The sequence below is a fragment of the Pseudophryne corroboree genome, chromosome 12 (genome assembly GCF_028390025.1).
Source record: "Pseudophryne corroboree isolate aPseCor3 chromosome 12, aPseCor3.hap2, whole genome shotgun sequence".
NCBI classification, from domain to species: domain Eukaryota; kingdom Metazoa; phylum Chordata; class Amphibia; order Anura; family Myobatrachidae; genus Pseudophryne; species Pseudophryne corroboree.
The window spans coordinates 176,621,289-176,638,913 of NC_086455.1; the positions used below are offsets into that span (position 1 = coordinate 176,621,289).

General features: G+C 58.1%; 1 protein-coding gene across 1 annotated transcript in view; it reads right to left on the bottom strand.

Annotated features, from left to right (window-relative positions):
• Nucleotides 1–411: 411 nt before the first annotated feature.
• Nucleotides 412–17,625, bottom strand: part of WARS1 (tryptophanyl-tRNA synthetase 1) — a 206,465-nt gene continuing 189,251 nt past the window's right edge. Inside the window, exon 11 of the mRNA XM_063948647.1 lies at nt 412–635. Within this exon, the coding sequence (XP_063804717.1) occupies nt 477–635 (159 nt within the window). The 3' untranslated portion in view covers nt 412–476. The remainder of the gene's footprint in view (nt 636–17,625) is intronic.

Here is a 17,625-nt window from a genome sequence, read left to right on the forward strand (position 1 = left end):
CTCCAGACCCCAGCAACACCAGATCCAGTCCCGACACCTACAGAGCGGGAATAGACCCTGTAACGAGCCCGCAAGGGGCTTCCTTGCGCTTGCCCATCGTCCCCGCCGGCAATCAGGATCCTGGGGTCGGTATGGTGACCTGCGGGATTCCAAACATCGGTCTCCCAATACTAACCTGTCCTATCCTTCCTCCTACACCCCATTGTCTTCCCTGTGGACCCTATGGACTCTGAAGAAAAAGTTAACAAAAGGCAAGTCTACCAGATCTCTCCTTTTATGTTTTACTTCGTCACGTTCAGGAGTTTAATACCATAGGAAGGAATGTAATTATATTTATTTCAATAATTTAGAATATCTGTTCTAGGTAGTAAACAAGCAGCCCAGACAATACCCACCACTTGGCTCAGAATGTTCTGGAATATGCAGAATGTGTTTATTGATAAATTACAGCCAACAGGGAAAGCTTCTAGAAGATGCTAAAAGTCAAAGGCCAACTTCCGTGGAGTCATCATTTGCTTCACCATCTCTTCTGTGACGTGTTTCCGTCGCTCCTGGTGTGCTGCAATCATGGGCTGTAATGTCTCTATCAGGGTTTTCTTCAGTTCCCCCGTGAGTAACGCACCACTGGCATAATCCTGGAATCCAAAATGAAACGGCGTTACCAATGTGCTCATGTATTGCACGGCGGTGCAGCCACGGGCACAAACCAACCAGCTAACATGCCAGCACCGCATAGACTGCCACCCCACCGCATGCATAACACGCTAAATGTAACGCGCTGTGCGCAGCTGCAGAAACACGCCTTACTATAAGTGATATAGAAAGCTTTGTCATTGGGATAATGTTCTCACAAATATCTAACTCCATTAATACAGTCACTCAAGGAGAGTATTCCTGTGCAAAGTGACTGACCAGAAGGGTTAGGCGGCAGGTAACGGGGGGAAAGCGCAGTCTCTGAGCTGCAGATCAGGGGTCTCCTGCGTGTAACGTGCAGTCAGCGCTAGGCGGCAGGTAACGGGGGGAAAGCGCAGTCTCTGAGCTGCAGATCAGGGGTCTCCTGCGTGTAACATGCAGTCAGTGCTAGGCGGCAGGTAACGGGGGGAAAGCGCAGTCTCTGAGCTGCAGATCAGGGGTCTCCTGCGTGTAACATGCAGTCAGCGCTAGGCGGCAGGTAACGGGGGAAAGCGCCGTGTCTGAGCTGCAGATCAGGAGTCTCCTGCGTGTAACATGCAGTCAGCGCTAGGCGGCAGGTAACGGGGGGAAAGCGCAGTCTCTGAGCTGCAGATCAGGGGTCTCCTGCGTGTAACATGCAGTCAGTGCTAGGCGGCAGGTAACGGGGGGAAAGCGCAGTCTCTGAGCTGCAGATCAGGGGTCTCCTGCGTGTAACATGCAGTCAGCGCTAGGCGGCAGGTAACGGGGGAAAGCGCCGTGTCTGAGCTGCAGATCAGGGGTCTCCTGCGTGTAACATGCAGTCAGCGCTAGGCGGCAGGTAACGGGGGGAAAGCGCAGTCTCTGAGCTGCAGATCAGGGGTCTCCTGTGTGTAACATGCAGTCAGTGCTAGGCAGCAGGTATCGGGGGGAAAGCGCAGTCTCTGAGCTGCAGATCAGGGGTCTCCTGTGTGTAACATGCAGTCAGTGCTAGGCAACGGGGGGAAAGCGCAGTCTCTTGAGCTGCAGATCAGGGGTCTCCTGTGTGTAACATGCAGTCAGCGCTAGGCGGCAGGTAACGGGGGGAAAGCGCAGTCTCTGAGCTGCAGATCAGGGGTCTCCTGCGTGTAACATGCAGTCAGCGCTAGGCGGCAGGTAACGGGGGGAAAGTGCAGTCTCTGAGCTGCAGATCAGGGGTCTCCTGCGTGTAACATGCAGTCAGCGCTAGGCGGCAGGTAACGGGGGAAAGCGCCGTGTCTGAGCTGCAGATCAGGGGTCTCCTGCGTGTAACATGCAGTCAGCGCTAGGCGGCAGGTAACGGGGGGAAAGCGCAGTCTCTGAGCTGCAGATCAGGGGTCTCCTGCGTGTAACATGCAGTCAGTGCTAGGCGGCAGGTAACGGGGGGAAAGCGCAGTCTCTGAGCTGCAGATCAGGGGTCTCCTGCGTGTAACATGCAGTCAGTGCTAGGCGGCAGGTAACGGGGGAAAGCGCCGTGTCTGAGCTGCAGATCAGGGGTCTCCTGCGTGTAACATGCAGTCAGCGCTAGGCGGCAGGTAACGGGGGGAAAGCGCAGTCTCTGAGCTGCAGATCAGGGGTCTCCTGTGTGTAACATGCAGTCAGTGCTAGGCAGCAGGTATCGGGGGGAAAGCGCAGTCTCTGAGCTGCAGATCAGGGGTCTCCTGTGTGTAACATGCAGTCAGTGCTAGGCAACGGGGGGAAAGCGCAGTCTCTTGAGCTGCAGATCAGGGGTCTCCTGTGTGTAACATGCAGTCAGCGCTAGGCGGCAGGTAACGGGGGGAAAGCGCAGTCTCTGAGCTGCAGATCAGGGGTCTCCTGCGTGTAACATGCAGTCAGCGCTAGGCGGCAGGTATCGGGGGGAAAGCATAGAAAAAGAACAAACGGCTGCGCTGAATATCAGGAACGAAACATAATGTACAGAAAGCCAACGTAGAAAATAACAATGTTTATTAATAAAACATATAAAAAGATTAATTATCAAATAACCGGTGAATAATATATATAAATATATATAAGAACAATCACTAGACGTGAACTAGTGGTATATTGTAATAACTCAGCTTATTGGGGTGAAAAGTTCCGTGATTCACTTGTTAGATAGTTGATAAATACCAGGTGTGTTGGTAGGATCCTAATGAATTAAAAGTCCCTCAGTTGAAATTGATATTCAATACCTTTCCAAAATGGGCTGGTAAGAGCCGAGCGTCCTCGGCTTCAATGTCCTGCAATGCCCATATACGCTGTGCAGCGGAAAGGAATGGACCGTCTCTCTCACAACCCGGTCGTGGCGGCGTGTGCGCTGAAGCCGCTGATGTCGGATGCTGTAGACGGAGGGTGCAGCGGGGACCAAGGAACACCTGGAAGATTTCACCTGAGCTGGGTGTCGATAGGGGCGGGTCCTAAGCTCAGGTGAAATCTTCCAGGTGTTCCTTGGTCCCCGCTGCACCCTCCGTCTACAGCATGGGTCTTCAACCTGCGACCCTCCAGCTGCTGTGGAACTAGACATCCCAGCATGCCCTGCCTCAGTTTTAGCATACCTTAATAGCAAAACTGTGGCAGGGCATGCTGGGATGTGTAGTTTCACAGCAGCTGGAGGGCCACAGGATGAAGACCCATGGTCTACAGCATCCGACATCAGCGGCTTCAGCGCACACGCCGCCACGACCGGGTTGTGAGAGAGACGGTCCATTCCTTTCCGCTGCACAGCGTATATGGGCATTGCAGGACATTGAAGCCGAGGACGCTCGGCTCTTACCAGCCCATTTTGGAAAGGTATTGAATATCAATTTCAACTGAGGGACTTTTAATTCATTAGGATCCTACCAACATACCTGGTATTTATCAACTATCTAACAAGTGAATCACGGAACTTTTCACCCCAATAAGCTGAGTTATTACAATATACCACTAGTTCACGTCTAGTGATTGTTCTTATATATATTTATATATATTATTCACCGGTTATTTGATAATTAATCTTTTTATATGTTTTATTAATAAACATTGTTATTTTCTACGTTGGCTCTCTGTACATTATGTTTCGTTCCTGATATTCAGCGCAGCCGTTTGTTCTTTTTCTATGCTATCACCACAATACAACACATAGTATTCCGGCAAGCGCAGACTATCAGGAACACAAAATTGTGGTTATTTAATTCTATGAAACACGTATTGGTTTTCACTTTTTATTTTGATGATTAGGCGCTCGTTTGTTGCAGTTTTTTGTATCGGGGGGAAAGCGCAGTTTCTGAGCTGCAGATCAGGGGTCTCCTGTGTGTAACATGCAGTCAGCGCTAGGCAACGGGGGGAAAGCGCAGTCTCTTGAGCTGCAGATCAGGGGTCTCCTGTGTGTAACATGCAGTCAGCGCTAGGCGGCAGGTAACGGGGGGAAAGCGCAGTCTCTGAGCTGCAGATCAGGGGTCTCCTGTGTGTAACATGCAGTCAGTGCTAGGCGGCAGGTATCGGGGGGAAAGCGCAGTCTCTGAGCTGCAGATCAGGGGTCTCCTGCATGTAACGCGCAGTCAGCGCTAGGCGGCAGGTAACGAGGGAAAGCGCAGTCTCTGAGCTGCAGATCAGGGGTCTCCTGCGTGTAACGTGCAGTCAGCGCTAGGCGGCAGGTAACGGGGGGAAAGCGCAGTCTCTGAGCTGCAGATCAGGGGTCTCCTGCGTGTAACATGCAGTCAGTGCTAGGCGGCAGGTAACGGGGGGAAAGCGCAGTCTCTGAGCTGCAGATCAGGGGTCTCCTGCGTGTAACATGCAGTCAGTGCTAGGCGTCAGGTAACGGGGAGAAAGCACAGTCTCTGAGCTGCAGATCAGGGGTCTCCTGGTCAGCGCTAGGCGGCAGGTAACGGGGGGAAAGCGCAGTCTCTGAGCTGCAGATCAGGGGTCTCCTGCGTGTAACGTGCAGTCAGTGCTAGGCGGCAGGTAACGGGTGGAAAGCGCAGTCTCTGAGCTGCAGATCAGGGGTCTCCTGCGTGTAACGTGCAGTCAGTGCTAGGCGGCAGGTAACGGGGGGAAAGCGCAGTCTCTGAGCTGCAGATCAGGGGTCTCCTGCGTGTAACGTGCAGTCAGCGCTAGGCGGCAGGTAACGGGGGAAAGCGCAGTCTCTGAGCTGCAGATCAGGGGTCTCCTGCGTGTAACATGCAGTCAGTGCTAGGCGGCAGGTAACGAGGGGAAAGCGCAGTCTCTGAGCTGCAGATCAGGGGTCTCCTGCGTGTAACATGCAGTCAGCGCTAGGCGGCAGGTAACGGGGGGAAAGCGCAGTCTCTGAGCTGCAGATCAGGGGTCTCCTGCGTTTAACATGCAGTCAGCGCTAGGCGGCAGTTAACGGGGGGAAAGCGCAGTCTCTGAGCTGCAGATCAGGGGTCTCCTGCATGTAACATGCAGTCAGCGCTAGGCGGCAGGTAACAGGGGGAAAGCGCAGTCTCTGAGCTGCAGATCAGGGGTTTCCTGCGTGTAACATGCAGTCAGCGCTAGGCGGCAGGTAACAGGGGGGAAAGCGCAGTCTCTGAGCTGCAGATCAGGGGTCTCCTGCGTGTAACATGCAGTCAGCGCTAGGCGTCAGGTAACGGGGGGAAAGCGCAGTCTCTGAGCTGCAGATCAGGGGTCTCCTGCGTGTAACATGCAGTCAGCGCTAGGCGTCAGGTAACGGGGGGAAAGCGCAGTCTCTGAGCTGCAGATCAGGGGTCTCCTGCGTGTAACATGCAGTCAGCGCTAGGCGGCAGGTAACGGGGGGAAGAACCGTGTCTGAGCTGCAGATCAGGGGTCTCCTGCGTGTAACGTGCAGTCAGCGCTAGGCGGCAGGTAACGGGGGGAAAGCGCAGTCTCTGAGCTGCAGATCAGGGGTCTCCTGCGTGTAACATGCAGTCAGTGCTAGGCGGCAGGTAACAGGGGGGAAAGCGCAGTCTCTGAGCTGCAGATCAGGGGTCTCCTGCGTGTAACATGCAGTCAGCGCTAGGCGTCAGGTAACGGGGGGAAAGCGCAGTCTCTGAGCTGCAGATCAGGGGTCTCCTGCGTGTAACATGCAGTCAGCGCTAGGCATCAGGTAACGGGGGGAAAGCGCAGTCTCTGAGCTGCAGATCAGGGGTCTCCTGCGTGTAACATGCAGTCAGCGCTAGGCGGCAGGTAACGGGGGGAAGCGCCGTGTCTGAGCTGCAGATCACGGGTCTCCTGCGTGTAACATGCAGTCAGTGCTAGGCGGCAGGTAACAGGGGGGAAAGCGCAGTCTCTGAGCTGCAGATCAGGGGTCTCCTGCGTGTAACGTGCAGTCAGTGCTAGGCGGCAGGTAACGGGGGGAAAGCGCAGTCTCTGAGCTGCAGATCAGGGGTCTCCTGCGTGTAACGTGCAGTCAGCGCTAGAAGGCAGGTAACGGGGGAAAGCGCAGTCTCTGAGCTGCAGATCAGGGGTCTCCTGCGTGTAACATGCAGTCAGCACTAGGCGGCAGGTAACAGGGGGGAAAGCGCAGTCTCTGAGCTGCAGATCAGGGGTCTCCTGCGTGTAACATGCAGTCAGCGCTAGGCGTCAGGTAACGGGGGGAAAGCGCAGTCTCTGAGCTGCAGATCAGGGGTCTCCTGCGTGTAACATGCAGTCAGCGCTAGGCGTCAGGTAACGGGGGGAAAGCGCAGTCTCTGAGCTGCAGATCAGGGGTCTCCTGCGTGTAACATGCAGTCAGCGCTAGGCGGCAGGTAACGGGGGGAAGCACCGTGTCTGAGCTGCAGATCAGGGGTCTCCTGCGTGTAACGTGCAGTCAGCGCTAGGCGGCAGGTAACGGGGGGAAAGCGCAGTCTCTGAGCTGCAGATCAGGGGTCTCCTGCGTGTAACATGCAGTCAGTGCTAGGCGGCAGGTAACAGGGGGGAAAGCGCAGTCTCTGAGCTGCAGATCAGGGGTCTCCTGCGTGTAACATGCAGTCAGCGCTAGGCGTCAGGTAACGGGGGGAAAGCGCAGTCTCTGAGCTGCAGATCAGGGGTCTCCTGCGTGTAACATGCAGTCAGCGCTAGGCGTCAGGTAACGGGGGGAAAGCGCAGTCTCTGAGCAGCAGATCAGGGGTCTCCTGCGTGTAACATGCAGTCAGCGCTAGGCGGCAGGTAACGGGGGGAAGCGCCGTGTCTGAGCTGCAGATCACGGGTCTCCTGCGTGTAACGTGCAGTCAGCGCTAGGCGGCAGGTAACGGGGGGAAAGCGCAGTCTGAGCTGCAGATCAGGGGTCTCCTGCGTGTAACATGCAGTCAGTGCTAGGCGGCAGGTAACAGGGGGGAAAGCGCAGTCTCTGAGCTGCAGATCAGGGGTCTCCTGCGTGTAACGTGCAGTCAGTGCTAGGCGGCAGGTAACGGGGGGAAAGCGCAGTCTCTGAGCTGCAGATCAGGGGTCTCCTGCGTGTAACGTGCAGTCAGCGCTAGAAGGCAGGTAACGGGGGAAAGCGCAGTCTCTGAGCTGCAGATCAGGGGTCTCCTGCGTGTAACATGCAGTCAGTGCTAGGCGGCAGGTAACGGGGGAAAGCGCAGTCTCTGAGCTGCAGATCAGGGGTCTCCTGCGTGTAACATGCAGTCAGTGCTAGGCGGCAGGTAACGGGAGGAAAGCGCAGTCTCTGAGCTGCAGATCAGGGGTCTCCTGCGTGTAACATGCAGTCAGTGCTAGGCGGCAGGTAACGGGGGGGAAAGCGCAGTCTCTGAGCTGCAGATCAGGGGTTTCCTGCGTGTAACATGCAGTCAGCGCTAGGCGTCAGGTAACAGGGGGGAAAGCGCAGTCTCTGAGCTGCAGATCAGGGGTCTCCTGCGTGTAACGTGCAGTCAGTGCTAGGCGGCAGGTAACGGGGGGAAAGCGCAGTCTCTGAGCTGCAGATCAGGGGTCTCCTGCGTGTAACGTGCAGTCAGCGCTAGAAGGCAGGTAACGGGAGGAAAGCGCAGTCTCTGAGCTGCAGATCAGGGGTCTCCTGCGTGTAACATGCAGTCAGTGCTAGGCGGCAGGTAACGGGGGGGAAAGCGCAGTCTCTGAGCTGCAGATCAGGGGTCTCCTGCGTGTAACATGCAGTCAGTGCTAGGCGGCAGGTAACGGGGGGAAAGCGCAGTATCTGGGCTGCAGATCAGGGGTCTCCTGCGTGTAACGTGCAGTCAGTGCTAGGCGGCAGGTAACGGGGGGAAAGCGCAGTCTCTGAGCTGCAGATCAGGGGTCTCCTGCGTGTAACGTGCAGTCAGCGCTAGGCGGCAGGTAACGGGGGAAAGCGCAGTCTCTGAGCTGCAGATCAGGGGTCTCCTGCGTGTAACATGCAGTCAGTGCTAGGCGTCAGGTAACGGGGGGAAAGCGCAGTCTCTGAGCTGCAGATCAGGGGTCTCCTGCGTGTAACATGCAGTCAGCGCTAGGCGGCAGGTAACGGGGGGAAAGCGCAGTCTCTGAGCTGCAGATCAGGGGTCTCCTGCGTGTAACATGCATACAGCGCTAGGCGGCAGGTAACGGGGGGAAACCGCAGTCTCTGAGCTGCAGATCAGGGGTCTCCTGCGTGTAACATGCAGTCAGCGCTAGGCGGCAGGTAACAGGGGGAAAGCGCAGTCTCTGAGCTGCAGATCTAGGGTTTCCTGCGTGTAACACGCAGTCAGCGCTAGGCGGCAGGTAACAGGGGGGAAAGCGCAGTCTCTGAGCTGCAGATCAGGGGTCTCCTGTGTGTAACATGCAGTCAGTGCTAGGCGGCAGGTAACAGGGGGAAAAGCGCAGTCTCTGAGCTGCAGATCAGGGGTCTCCTGCGTGTAACATGCAGTCAGTGCTAGGCGGCAGGTAACAGGGGGAAAAGCGCAGTCTCTGAGCTGCAGATCAGGGGTCTCCTGTGTGTAACATGCAGTCAGCGCTAGGCAACGGGGGGAAAGCGCAGTCTCTGAGCTGCAGATCAGGGGTCTCCTGCGTGTAACATGCAGTCAGTGCTAGGCGTCAGGTAACAGGGGGAAAAGCGCAGTCTCTGAGCTGCAGATCAGGGGTCTCCTGCGTGTAACATGCAGTCAGTGCTAGGCGGCAGGTAACAGGGGGAAAAGCGCAGTCTCTGAGCTGCAGATCAGGGGTCTCCTGTGTGTAACATGCAGTCAGCGCTAGGCAACGGGGGGAAAGCGCAGTCTCTGAGCTGCAGATCAGGGGTCTCCTGTGTGTAACATGCAGTCAGTGCTAGGCGGCAGGTAACAGGGGGGAAAGCGCAGTCTCTGAGCTGCAGATCAGGGGTCTCCTGCGTGTAACATGCAGTCAGCGCTAGGCGTCAGGTAACGGGGGGAAAGCGCAGTCTCTGAGCTGCAGATCAGGGGTCTCCTGCGTGTAACATGCAGTCAGCGCTAGGCGTCAGGTAACGGGGGGAAAGCGCAGTCTCTGAGCTGCAGATCAGGGGTCTCCTGCGTGTAACATGCAGTCAGCGCTAGGCGGCAGGTAACGGGGGGAAGCGCCGTGTCTGAGCTGCAGATCAGGGGTCTCCTGTGTGTAACATGCAGTCAGTGCTAGGCGGCAGGTAACGGGGGGAAAGCGCAGTCTCTGAGCAGCAGATCAGGGGTCTCCTGTGTGTAACATGCAGTCAGTGCTAGGCGGCAGGTAACGGGGGGAAAGCGCAGTCTCTGAGCTGCAGATCAGGGGTCTCCTGCGTGTAACGTGCAGTCAGCGCTAGGCGTCAGGTAACGGGGAGGCGGCAGGTAACTGGGGGAAAGCGCAGTCTCTGAGCTGCAGATCAGGGGTCTCCTGCGTGTAACATGCAGTCAGCGCTAGGCGGCAGGTAACGGGGGGAAACCGCAGTCTCTGAGCTGCAGATCAGGGGTCTCCTGCGTGTAACATGCAGTCAGCGCTAGGCGGCAGGTAACAGGGGGAAAGCGCAGTCTCTGAGCTGCAGATCAGGGGTTTCCTGCGTGTAACATGCAGTCAGCGCTAGGCGGCAGGTAACAGGGGGGAAAGCGCAGTCTCTGAGCTGTAGATCAGGGGTCTCCTGCGTGTAACATGCAGTCAGCGCTAGGCGTCAGGTAACGGGGGGAAAGCGCAGTCTCTGAGCTGCAGATCAGGGGTCTCCTGCGTGTAACATGCAGTCAGCGCTAGGCGGCAGGTAACGGGGGGAAAGCGCCGTGTCTGAGCTGCAGATCAGGGGTCTCCTGCGTGTAACGTGCAGTCAGCGCTAGGCTGCAGGTAACGGGGGGAAAGCGCAGTCTCTGAGCTGCAGATCAGGGGTCTCCTGCGTGTAACATGCAGTCAGTGCTAGGCGGCAGGTAACAGGGGGGAAAGCGCAGTCTCTGAGCTTCAGATCAGGGGTCTCCTGTGTGTAACATGCAGTCAGCGCTAGGCAACGGGGGGAAAGCGCAGTCCCTGAGCTGCAGATCAGGGGTTTCCTGCGTGTAACGTGCAGTCAGCGCTAGGCGGCAGGTAACGGGGGGAAAGCGCAGTCTCTGAGCTGCAGATCAGGGGTCTCCTGCGTGTAACGTGCAGTCAGCACTAGGCGTCAGGTAACGGGGGAAAGCGCAGTCTCTGAGCTGCAGATCAGGGGTCTTCTGCGTGTACCATGCAGTCAGCGCTAGGCGGCAGGTAACGGGGGGAAAGCGCAGTCTCTGAGCTGCAGATCAGGGGTCTCCTGCGTGTAACGTGCAGTCAGCGCTAGGCGGCAGGTAACGGGGGAAAGCGCAGTCTCTGAGCTGCAGATCAGGGGTCTCCTGCGTGTAACATGCAGTCAGTGCTAGGCGGCAGGTAACGGGGGGGAAAGCGCAGTCTCTGAGCTGCAGATCAGGGGTCTCCTGCGTGTAACATGCAGTCAGTGCTAGGCGGCAGGTAACGGGGGGAAAGCGCAGTCTCTGAGCTGCAGATCAGGGGTCTCCTGCGTTTAACATGCAGTCAGCACTAGGCGGCAGGTAACGGGGGGGAAAGCGCAGTCTCTGAGCTGCAGATCAGGGGTCTCCTGCGTGTAACATGCAGTCAGTGCTAGGCGGCAGGTAACGGGGGGGAAAGCGCAGTATCTGAGCAGCAGATCAGGGGTCTCCTGCGTGTAACGTGCAGTCAGCGCTAGGCGGCAGGTAACGGGGGGAAAGCGCAGTCTCTGAGCTGCAGATCAGGGGTCTCCTGCGTGTAACGTGCAGTCAGCGCTAGGCGTCAGGTAACGGGGGGAAAGCGCAGTCTCTGAGCTGCAGATCAGGGGTCTCCTGCGTGTAACGTGCAGTCAGTGCTAGGCGGCAGGTAACAGGGGGAAAGCGCAGTCTCTGAGCTGCAGATCAGGGGTCTCCTGCGTGTAACATGCAGTCAGCGCTAGGCGGCAGGTAACAGGGGGAAAGCGCAGTCTCTGAGCTGCAGATCAGGGGTCTCCTGCGTGTAACATGCAGTCAGCGCTAGGCGGCAGGTAACGGGGGGAAAGCGCAGTCTCTGATCTGCAGATCAGGGGTCTCCTGCGTGTAACATGCAGTCAGCGCTAGGCGGCAGGTAACGGGGGGAAAGCGCAGTCTCTGAGCTGCAGATCAGGGGTCTCCTGCGTGTAACATGCAGTCAGTGCTAGGCGGCAGGTAACAGGGGGGAAAGCGCAGTCTCTGAGCTGCAGATCAGGGGTCTCCTGCGTGTAACATGCAGTCAGCGCTAGGCGGCAGGTAACGGGGGGAAAGCGCAGTCTCTGAGCTGCAGATCAGGGGTCTCCTGCGTTTAACATGCAGTCAGCGCTAGGCGGCAGTTAACGGGGGGAAAGCGCAGTCTCTGAGCTGCAGATCAGGGGTCTCCTGCATGTAACATGCAGTCAGCGCTAGGCGGCAGGTAACAGGGGGAAAGCGCAGTCTCTGAGCTGCAGATCAGGGGTTTCCTGCGTGTAACATGCAGTCAGCGCTAGGCGGCAGGTAACAGGGGGGAAAGCGCAGTCTCTGAGCTGCAGATCAGGGGTCTCCTGCGTGTAACATGCAGTCAGCGCTAGGCGTCAGGTAACGGGGGGAAAGCGCAGTCTCTGAGCTGCAGATCAGGGGTCTCCTGCGTGTAACATGCAGTCAGCGCTAGGCGTCAGGTAACGGGGGGAAAGCGCAGTCTCTGAGCTGCAGATCAGGGGTCTCCTGCGTGTAACATGCAGTCAGCGCTAGGCGGCAGGTAACGGGGGGAAGAACCGTGTCTGAGCTGCAGATCAGGGGTCTCCTGCGTGTAACGTGCAGTCAGCGCTAGGCGGCAGGTAACGGGGGGAAAGCGCAGTCTCTGAGCTGCAGATCAGGGGTCTCCTGCGTGTAACATGCAGTCAGTGCTAGGCGGCAGGTAACAGGGGGGAAAGCGCAGTCTCTGAGCTGCAGATCAGGGGTCTCCTGCGTGTAACATGCAGTCAGCGCTAGGCGTCAGGTAACGGGGGGAAAGCGCAGTCTCTGAGCTGCAGATCAGGGGTCTCCTGCGTGTAACATGCAGTCAGCGCTAGGCATCAGGTAACGGGGGGAAAGCGCAGTCTCTGAGCTGCAGATCAGGGGTCTCCTGCGTGTAACATGCAGTCAGCGCTAGGCGGCAGGTAACGGGGGGAAGCGCCGTGTCTGAGCTGCAGATCACGGGTCTCCTGCGTGTAACATGCAGTCAGTGCTAGGCGGCAGGTAACAGGGGGGAAAGCGCAGTCTCTGAGCTGCAGATCAGGGGTCTCCTGCGTGTAACGTGCAGTCAGTGCTAGGCGGCAGGTAACGGGGGGAAAGCGCAGTCTCTGAGCTGCAGATCAGGGGTCTCCTGCGTGTAACGTGCAGTCAGCGCTAGAAGGCAGGTAACGGGGGAAAGCGCAGTCTCTGAGCTGCAGATCAGGGGTCTCCTGCGTGTAACATGCAGTCAGCACTAGGCGGCAGGTAACAGGGGGGAAAGCGCAGTCTCTGAGCTGCAGATCAGGGGTCTCCTGCGTGTAACATGCAGTCAGCGCTAGGCGTCAGGTAACGGGGGGAAAGCGCAGTCTCTGAGCTGCAGATCAGGGGTCTCCTGCGTGTAACATGCAGTCAGCGCTAGGCGTCAGGTAACGGGGGGAAAGCGCAGTCTCTGAGCTGCAGATCAGGGGTCTCCTGCGTGTAACATGCAGTCAGCGCTAGGCGGCAGGTAACGGGGGGAAGCACCGTGTCTGAGCTGCAGATCAGGGGTCTCCTGCGTGTAACGTGCAGTCAGCGCTAGGCGGCAGGTAACGGGGGGAAAGCGCAGTCTCTGAGCTGCAGATCAGGGGTCTCCTGCGTGTAACATGCAGTCAGTGCTAGGCGGCAGGTAACAGGGGGGAAAGCGCAGTCTCTGAGCTGCAGATCAGGGGTCTCCTGCGTGTAACATGCAGTCAGCGCTAGGCGTCAGGTAACGGGGGGAAAGCGCAGTCTCTGAGCTGCAGATCAGGGGTCTCCTGCGTGTAACATGCAGTCAGCGCTAGGCGTCAGGTAACGGGGGGAAAGCGCAGTCTCTGAGCTGCAGATCAGGGGTCTCCTGCGTGTAACATGCAGTCAGCGCTAGGCGGCAGGTAACGGGGGGAAGCGCCGTGTCTGAGCTGCAGATCACGGGTCTCCTGCGTGTAACGTGCAGTCAGCGCTAGGCGGCAGGTAACGGGGGGAAAGCGCAGTCTGAGCTGCAGATCAGGGGTCTCCTGCGTGTAACATGCAGTCAGTGCTAGGCGGCAGGTAACAGGGGGGAAAGCGCAGTCTCTGAGCTGCAGATCAGGGGTCTCCTGCGTGTAACGTGCAGTCAGTGCTAGGCGGCAGGTAACGGGGGGAAAGCGCAGTCTCTGAGCTGCAGATCAGGGGTCTCCTGCGTGTAACGTGCAGTCAGCGCTAGAAGGCAGGTAACGGGGGAAAGCGCAGTCTCTGAGCTGCAGATCAGGGGTCTCCTGCGTGTAACATGCAGTCAGTGCTAGGCGGCAGGTAACGGGGGAAAGCGCAGTCTCTGAGCTGCAGATCAGGGGTCTCCTGCGTGTAACATGCAGTCAGTGCTAGGCGGCAGGTAACGGGAGGAAAGCGCAGTCTCTGAGCTGCAGATCAGGGGTCTCCTGCGTGTAACATGCAGTCAGTGCTAGGCGGCAGGTAACGGGGGGGAAAGCGCAGTCTCTGAGCTGCAGATCAGGGGTTTCCTGCGTGTAACATGCAGTCAGCGCTAGGCGTCAGGTAACAGGGGGGAAAGCGCAGTCTCTGAGCTGCAGATCAGGGGTCTCCTGCGTGTAACGTGCAGTCAGTGCTAGGCGGCAGGTAACGGGGGGAAAGCGCAGTCTCTGAGCTGCAGATCAGGGGTCTCCTGCGTGTAACGTGCAGTCAGCGCTAGAAGGCAGGTAACGGGAGGAAAGCGCAGTCTCTGAGCTGCAGATCAGGGGTCTCCTGCGTGTAACATGCAGTCAGTGCTAGGCGGCAGGTAACGGGGGGGAAAGCGCAGTCTCTGAGCTGCAGATCAGGGGTCTCCTGCGTGTAACATGCAGTCAGTGCTAGGCGGCAGGTAACGGGGGGAAAGCGCAGTATCTGGGCTGCAGATCAGGGGTCTCCTGCGTGTAACGTGCAGTCAGTGCTAGGCGGCAGGTAACGGGGGGAAAGCGCAGTCTCTGAGCTGCAGATCAGGGGTCTCCTGCGTGTAACGTGCAGTCAGCGCTAGGCGGCAGGTAACGGGGGAAAGCGCAGTCTCTGAGCTGCAGATCAGGGGTCTCCTGCGTGTAACATGCAGTCAGTGCTAGGCGTCAGGTAACGGGGGGAAAGCGCAGTCTCTGAGCTGCAGATCAGGGGTCTCCTGCGTGTAACATGCAGTCAGCGCTAGGCGGCAGGTAACGGGGGGAAAGCGCAGTCTCTGAGCTGCAGATCAGGGGTCTCCTGCGTGTAACATGCATACAGCGCTAGGCGGCAGGTAACGGGGGGAAACCGCAGTCTCTGAGCTGCAGATCAGGGGTCTCCTGCGTGTAACATGCAGTCAGCGCTAGGCGGCAGGTAACAGGGGGAAAGCGCAGTCTCTGAGCTGCAGATCTAGGGTTTCCTGCGTGTAACACGCAGTCAGCGCTAGGCGGCAGGTAACAGGGGGGAAAGCGCAGTCTCTGAGCTGCAGATCAGGGGTCTCCTGTGTGTAACATGCAGTCAGTGCTAGGCGGCAGGTAACAGGGGGAAAAGCGCAGTCTCTGAGCTGCAGATCAGGGGTCTCCTGCGTGTAACATGCAGTCAGTGCTAGGCGGCAGGTAACAGGGGGAAAAGCGCAGTCTCTGAGCTGCAGATCAGGGGTCTCCTGTGTGTAACATGCAGTCAGCGCTAGGCAACGGGGGGAAAGCGCAGTCTCTGAGCTGCAGATCAGGGGTCTCCTGCGTGTAACATGCAGTCAGTGCTAGGCGTCAGGTAACAGGGGGAAAAGCGCAGTCTCTGAGCTGCAGATCAGGGGTCTCCTGCGTGTAACATGCAGTCAGTGCTAGGCGGCAGGTAACAGGGGGAAAAGCGCAGTCTCTGAGCTGCAGATCAGGGGTCTCCTGTGTGTAACATGCAGTCAGCGCTAGGCAACGGGGGGAAAGCGCAGTCTCTGAGCTGCAGATCAGGGGTCTCCTGTGTGTAACATGCAGTCAGTGCTAGGCGGCAGGTAACAGGGGGGAAAGCGCAGTCTCTGAGCTGCAGATCAGGGGTCTCCTGCGTGTAACATGCAGTCAGCGCTAGGCGTCAGGTAACGGGGGGAAAGCGCAGTCTCTGAGCTGCAGATCAGGGGTCTCCTGCGTGTAACATGCAGTCAGCGCTAGGCGTCAGGTAACGGGGGGAAAGCGCAGTCTCTGAGCTGCAGATCAGGGGTCTCCTGCGTGTAACATGCAGTCAGCGCTAGGCGGCAGGTAACGGGGGGAAGCGCCGTGTCTGAGCTGCAGATCAGGGGTCTCCTGTGTGTAACATGCAGTCAGTGCTAGGCGGCAGGTAACGGGGGGAAAGCGCAGTCTCTGAGCAGCAGATCAGGGGTCTCCTGTGTGTAACATGCAGTCAGTGCTAGGCGGCAGGTAACGGGGGGAAAGCGCAGTCTCTGAGCTGCAGATCAGGGGTCTCCTGCGTGTAACGTGCAGTCAGCGCTAGGCGTCAGGTAACGGGGAGGCGGCAGGTAACTGGGGGAAAGCGCAGTCTCTGAGCTGCAGATCAGGGGTCTCCTGCGTGTAACATGCAGTCAGCGCTAGGCGGCAGGTAACGGGGGGAAACCGCAGTCTCTGAGCTGCAGATCAGGGGTCTCCTGCGTGTAACATGCAGTCAGCGCTAGGCGGCAGGTAACAGGGGGAAAGCGCAGTCTCTGAGCTGCAGATCAGGGGTTTCCTGCGTGTAACATGCAGTCAGCGCTAGGCGGCAGGTAACAGGGGGGAAAGCGCAGTCTCTGAGCTGTAGATCAGGGGTCTCCTGCGTGTAACATGCAGTCAGCGCTAGGCGTCAGGTAACGGGGGGAAAGCGCAGTCTCTGAGCTGCAGATCAGGGGTCTCCTGCGTGTAACATGCAGTCAGCGCTAGGCGGCAGGTAACGGGGGGAAAGCGCCGTGTCTGAGCTGCAGATCAGGGGTCTCCTGCGTGTAACGTGCAGTCAGCGCTAGGCTGCAGGTAACGGGGGGAAAGCGCAGTCTCTGAGCTGCAGATCAGGGGTCTCCTGCGTGTAACATGCAGTCAGTGCTAGGCGGCAGGTAACAGGGGGGAAAGCGCAGTCTCTGAGCTTCAGATCAGGGGTCTCCTGTGTGTAACATGCAGTCAGCGCTAGGCAACGGGGGGAAAGCGCAGTCCCTGAGCTGCAGATCAGGGGTTTCCTGCGTGTAACGTGCAGTCAGCGCTAGGCGGCAGGTAACGGGGGGAAAGCGCAGTCTCTGAGCTGCAGATCAGGGGTCTCCTGCGTGTAACGTGCAGTCAGCACTAGGCGTCAGGTAACGGGGGAAAGCGCAGTCTCTGAGCTGCAGATCAGGGGTCTTCTGCGTGTACCATGCAGTCAGCGCTAGGCGGCAGGTAACGGGGGGAAAGCGCAGTCTCTGAGCTGCAGATCAGGGGTCTCCTGCGTGTAACGTGCAGTCAGCGCTAGGCGGCAGGTAACGGGGGAAAGCGCAGTCTCTGAGCTGCAGATCAGGGGTCTCCTGCGTGTAACATGCAGTCAGTGCTAGGCGGCAGGTAACGGGGGGGAAAGCGCAGTCTCTGAGCTGCAGATCAGGGGTCTCCTGCGTGTAACATGCAGTCAGTGCTAGGCGGCAGGTAACGGGGGGAAAGCGCAGTCTCTGAGCTGCAGATCAGGGGTCTCCTGCGTTTAACATGCAGTCAGCACTAGGCGGCAGGTAACGGGGGGGAAAGCGCAGTCTCTGAGCTGCAGATCAGGGGTCTCCTGCGTGTAACATGCAGTCAGTGCTAGGCGGCAGGTAACGGGGGGGAAAGCGCAGTATCTGAGCAGCAGATCAGGGGTCTCCTGCGTGTAACGTGCAGTCAGCGCTAGGCGGCAGGTAACGGGGGGAAAGCGCAGTCTCTGAGCTGCAGATCAGGGGTCTCCTGCGTGTAACGTGCAGTCAGCGCTAGGCGTCAGGTAACGGGGGGAAAGCGCAGTCTCTGAGCTGCAGATCAGGGGTCTCCTGCGTGTAACGTGCAGTCAGTGCTAGGCGGCAGGTAACAGGGGGAAAGCGCAGTCTCTGAGCTGCAGATCAGGGGTCTCCTGCGTGTAACATGCAGTCAGCGCTAGGCGGCAGGTAACGGGGGGAAAGCGCAGTCTCTGATCTGCAGATCAGGGGTCTCCTGCGTGTAACATGCAGTCAGCGCTAGGCGGCAGGTAACGGGGGGAAAGCGCAGTCTCTGAGCTGCAGATCAGGGGTCTCCTGCGTGTAACATGCAGTCAGTGCTAGGCGGCAGGTAACAGGGGGGAAAGCGCAGTCTCTGAGCTGCAGATCAGGGGTCTCCTGCGTGTAACGTGCAGTCAGCGCTAGGCGGCAGGTAACGGGGGGAAAGCGCAGTCTCTGAGCTGCAGATCAGGGGTCTCCTGCGTGTAACATGCAGTCAGCGCTAGGCGGCAGGTAACGGGGGGAAGCGCAATCTCTGAGCTGCAGATCAGGGGTCTCCTGCGTGTAACGTGCAGTCAG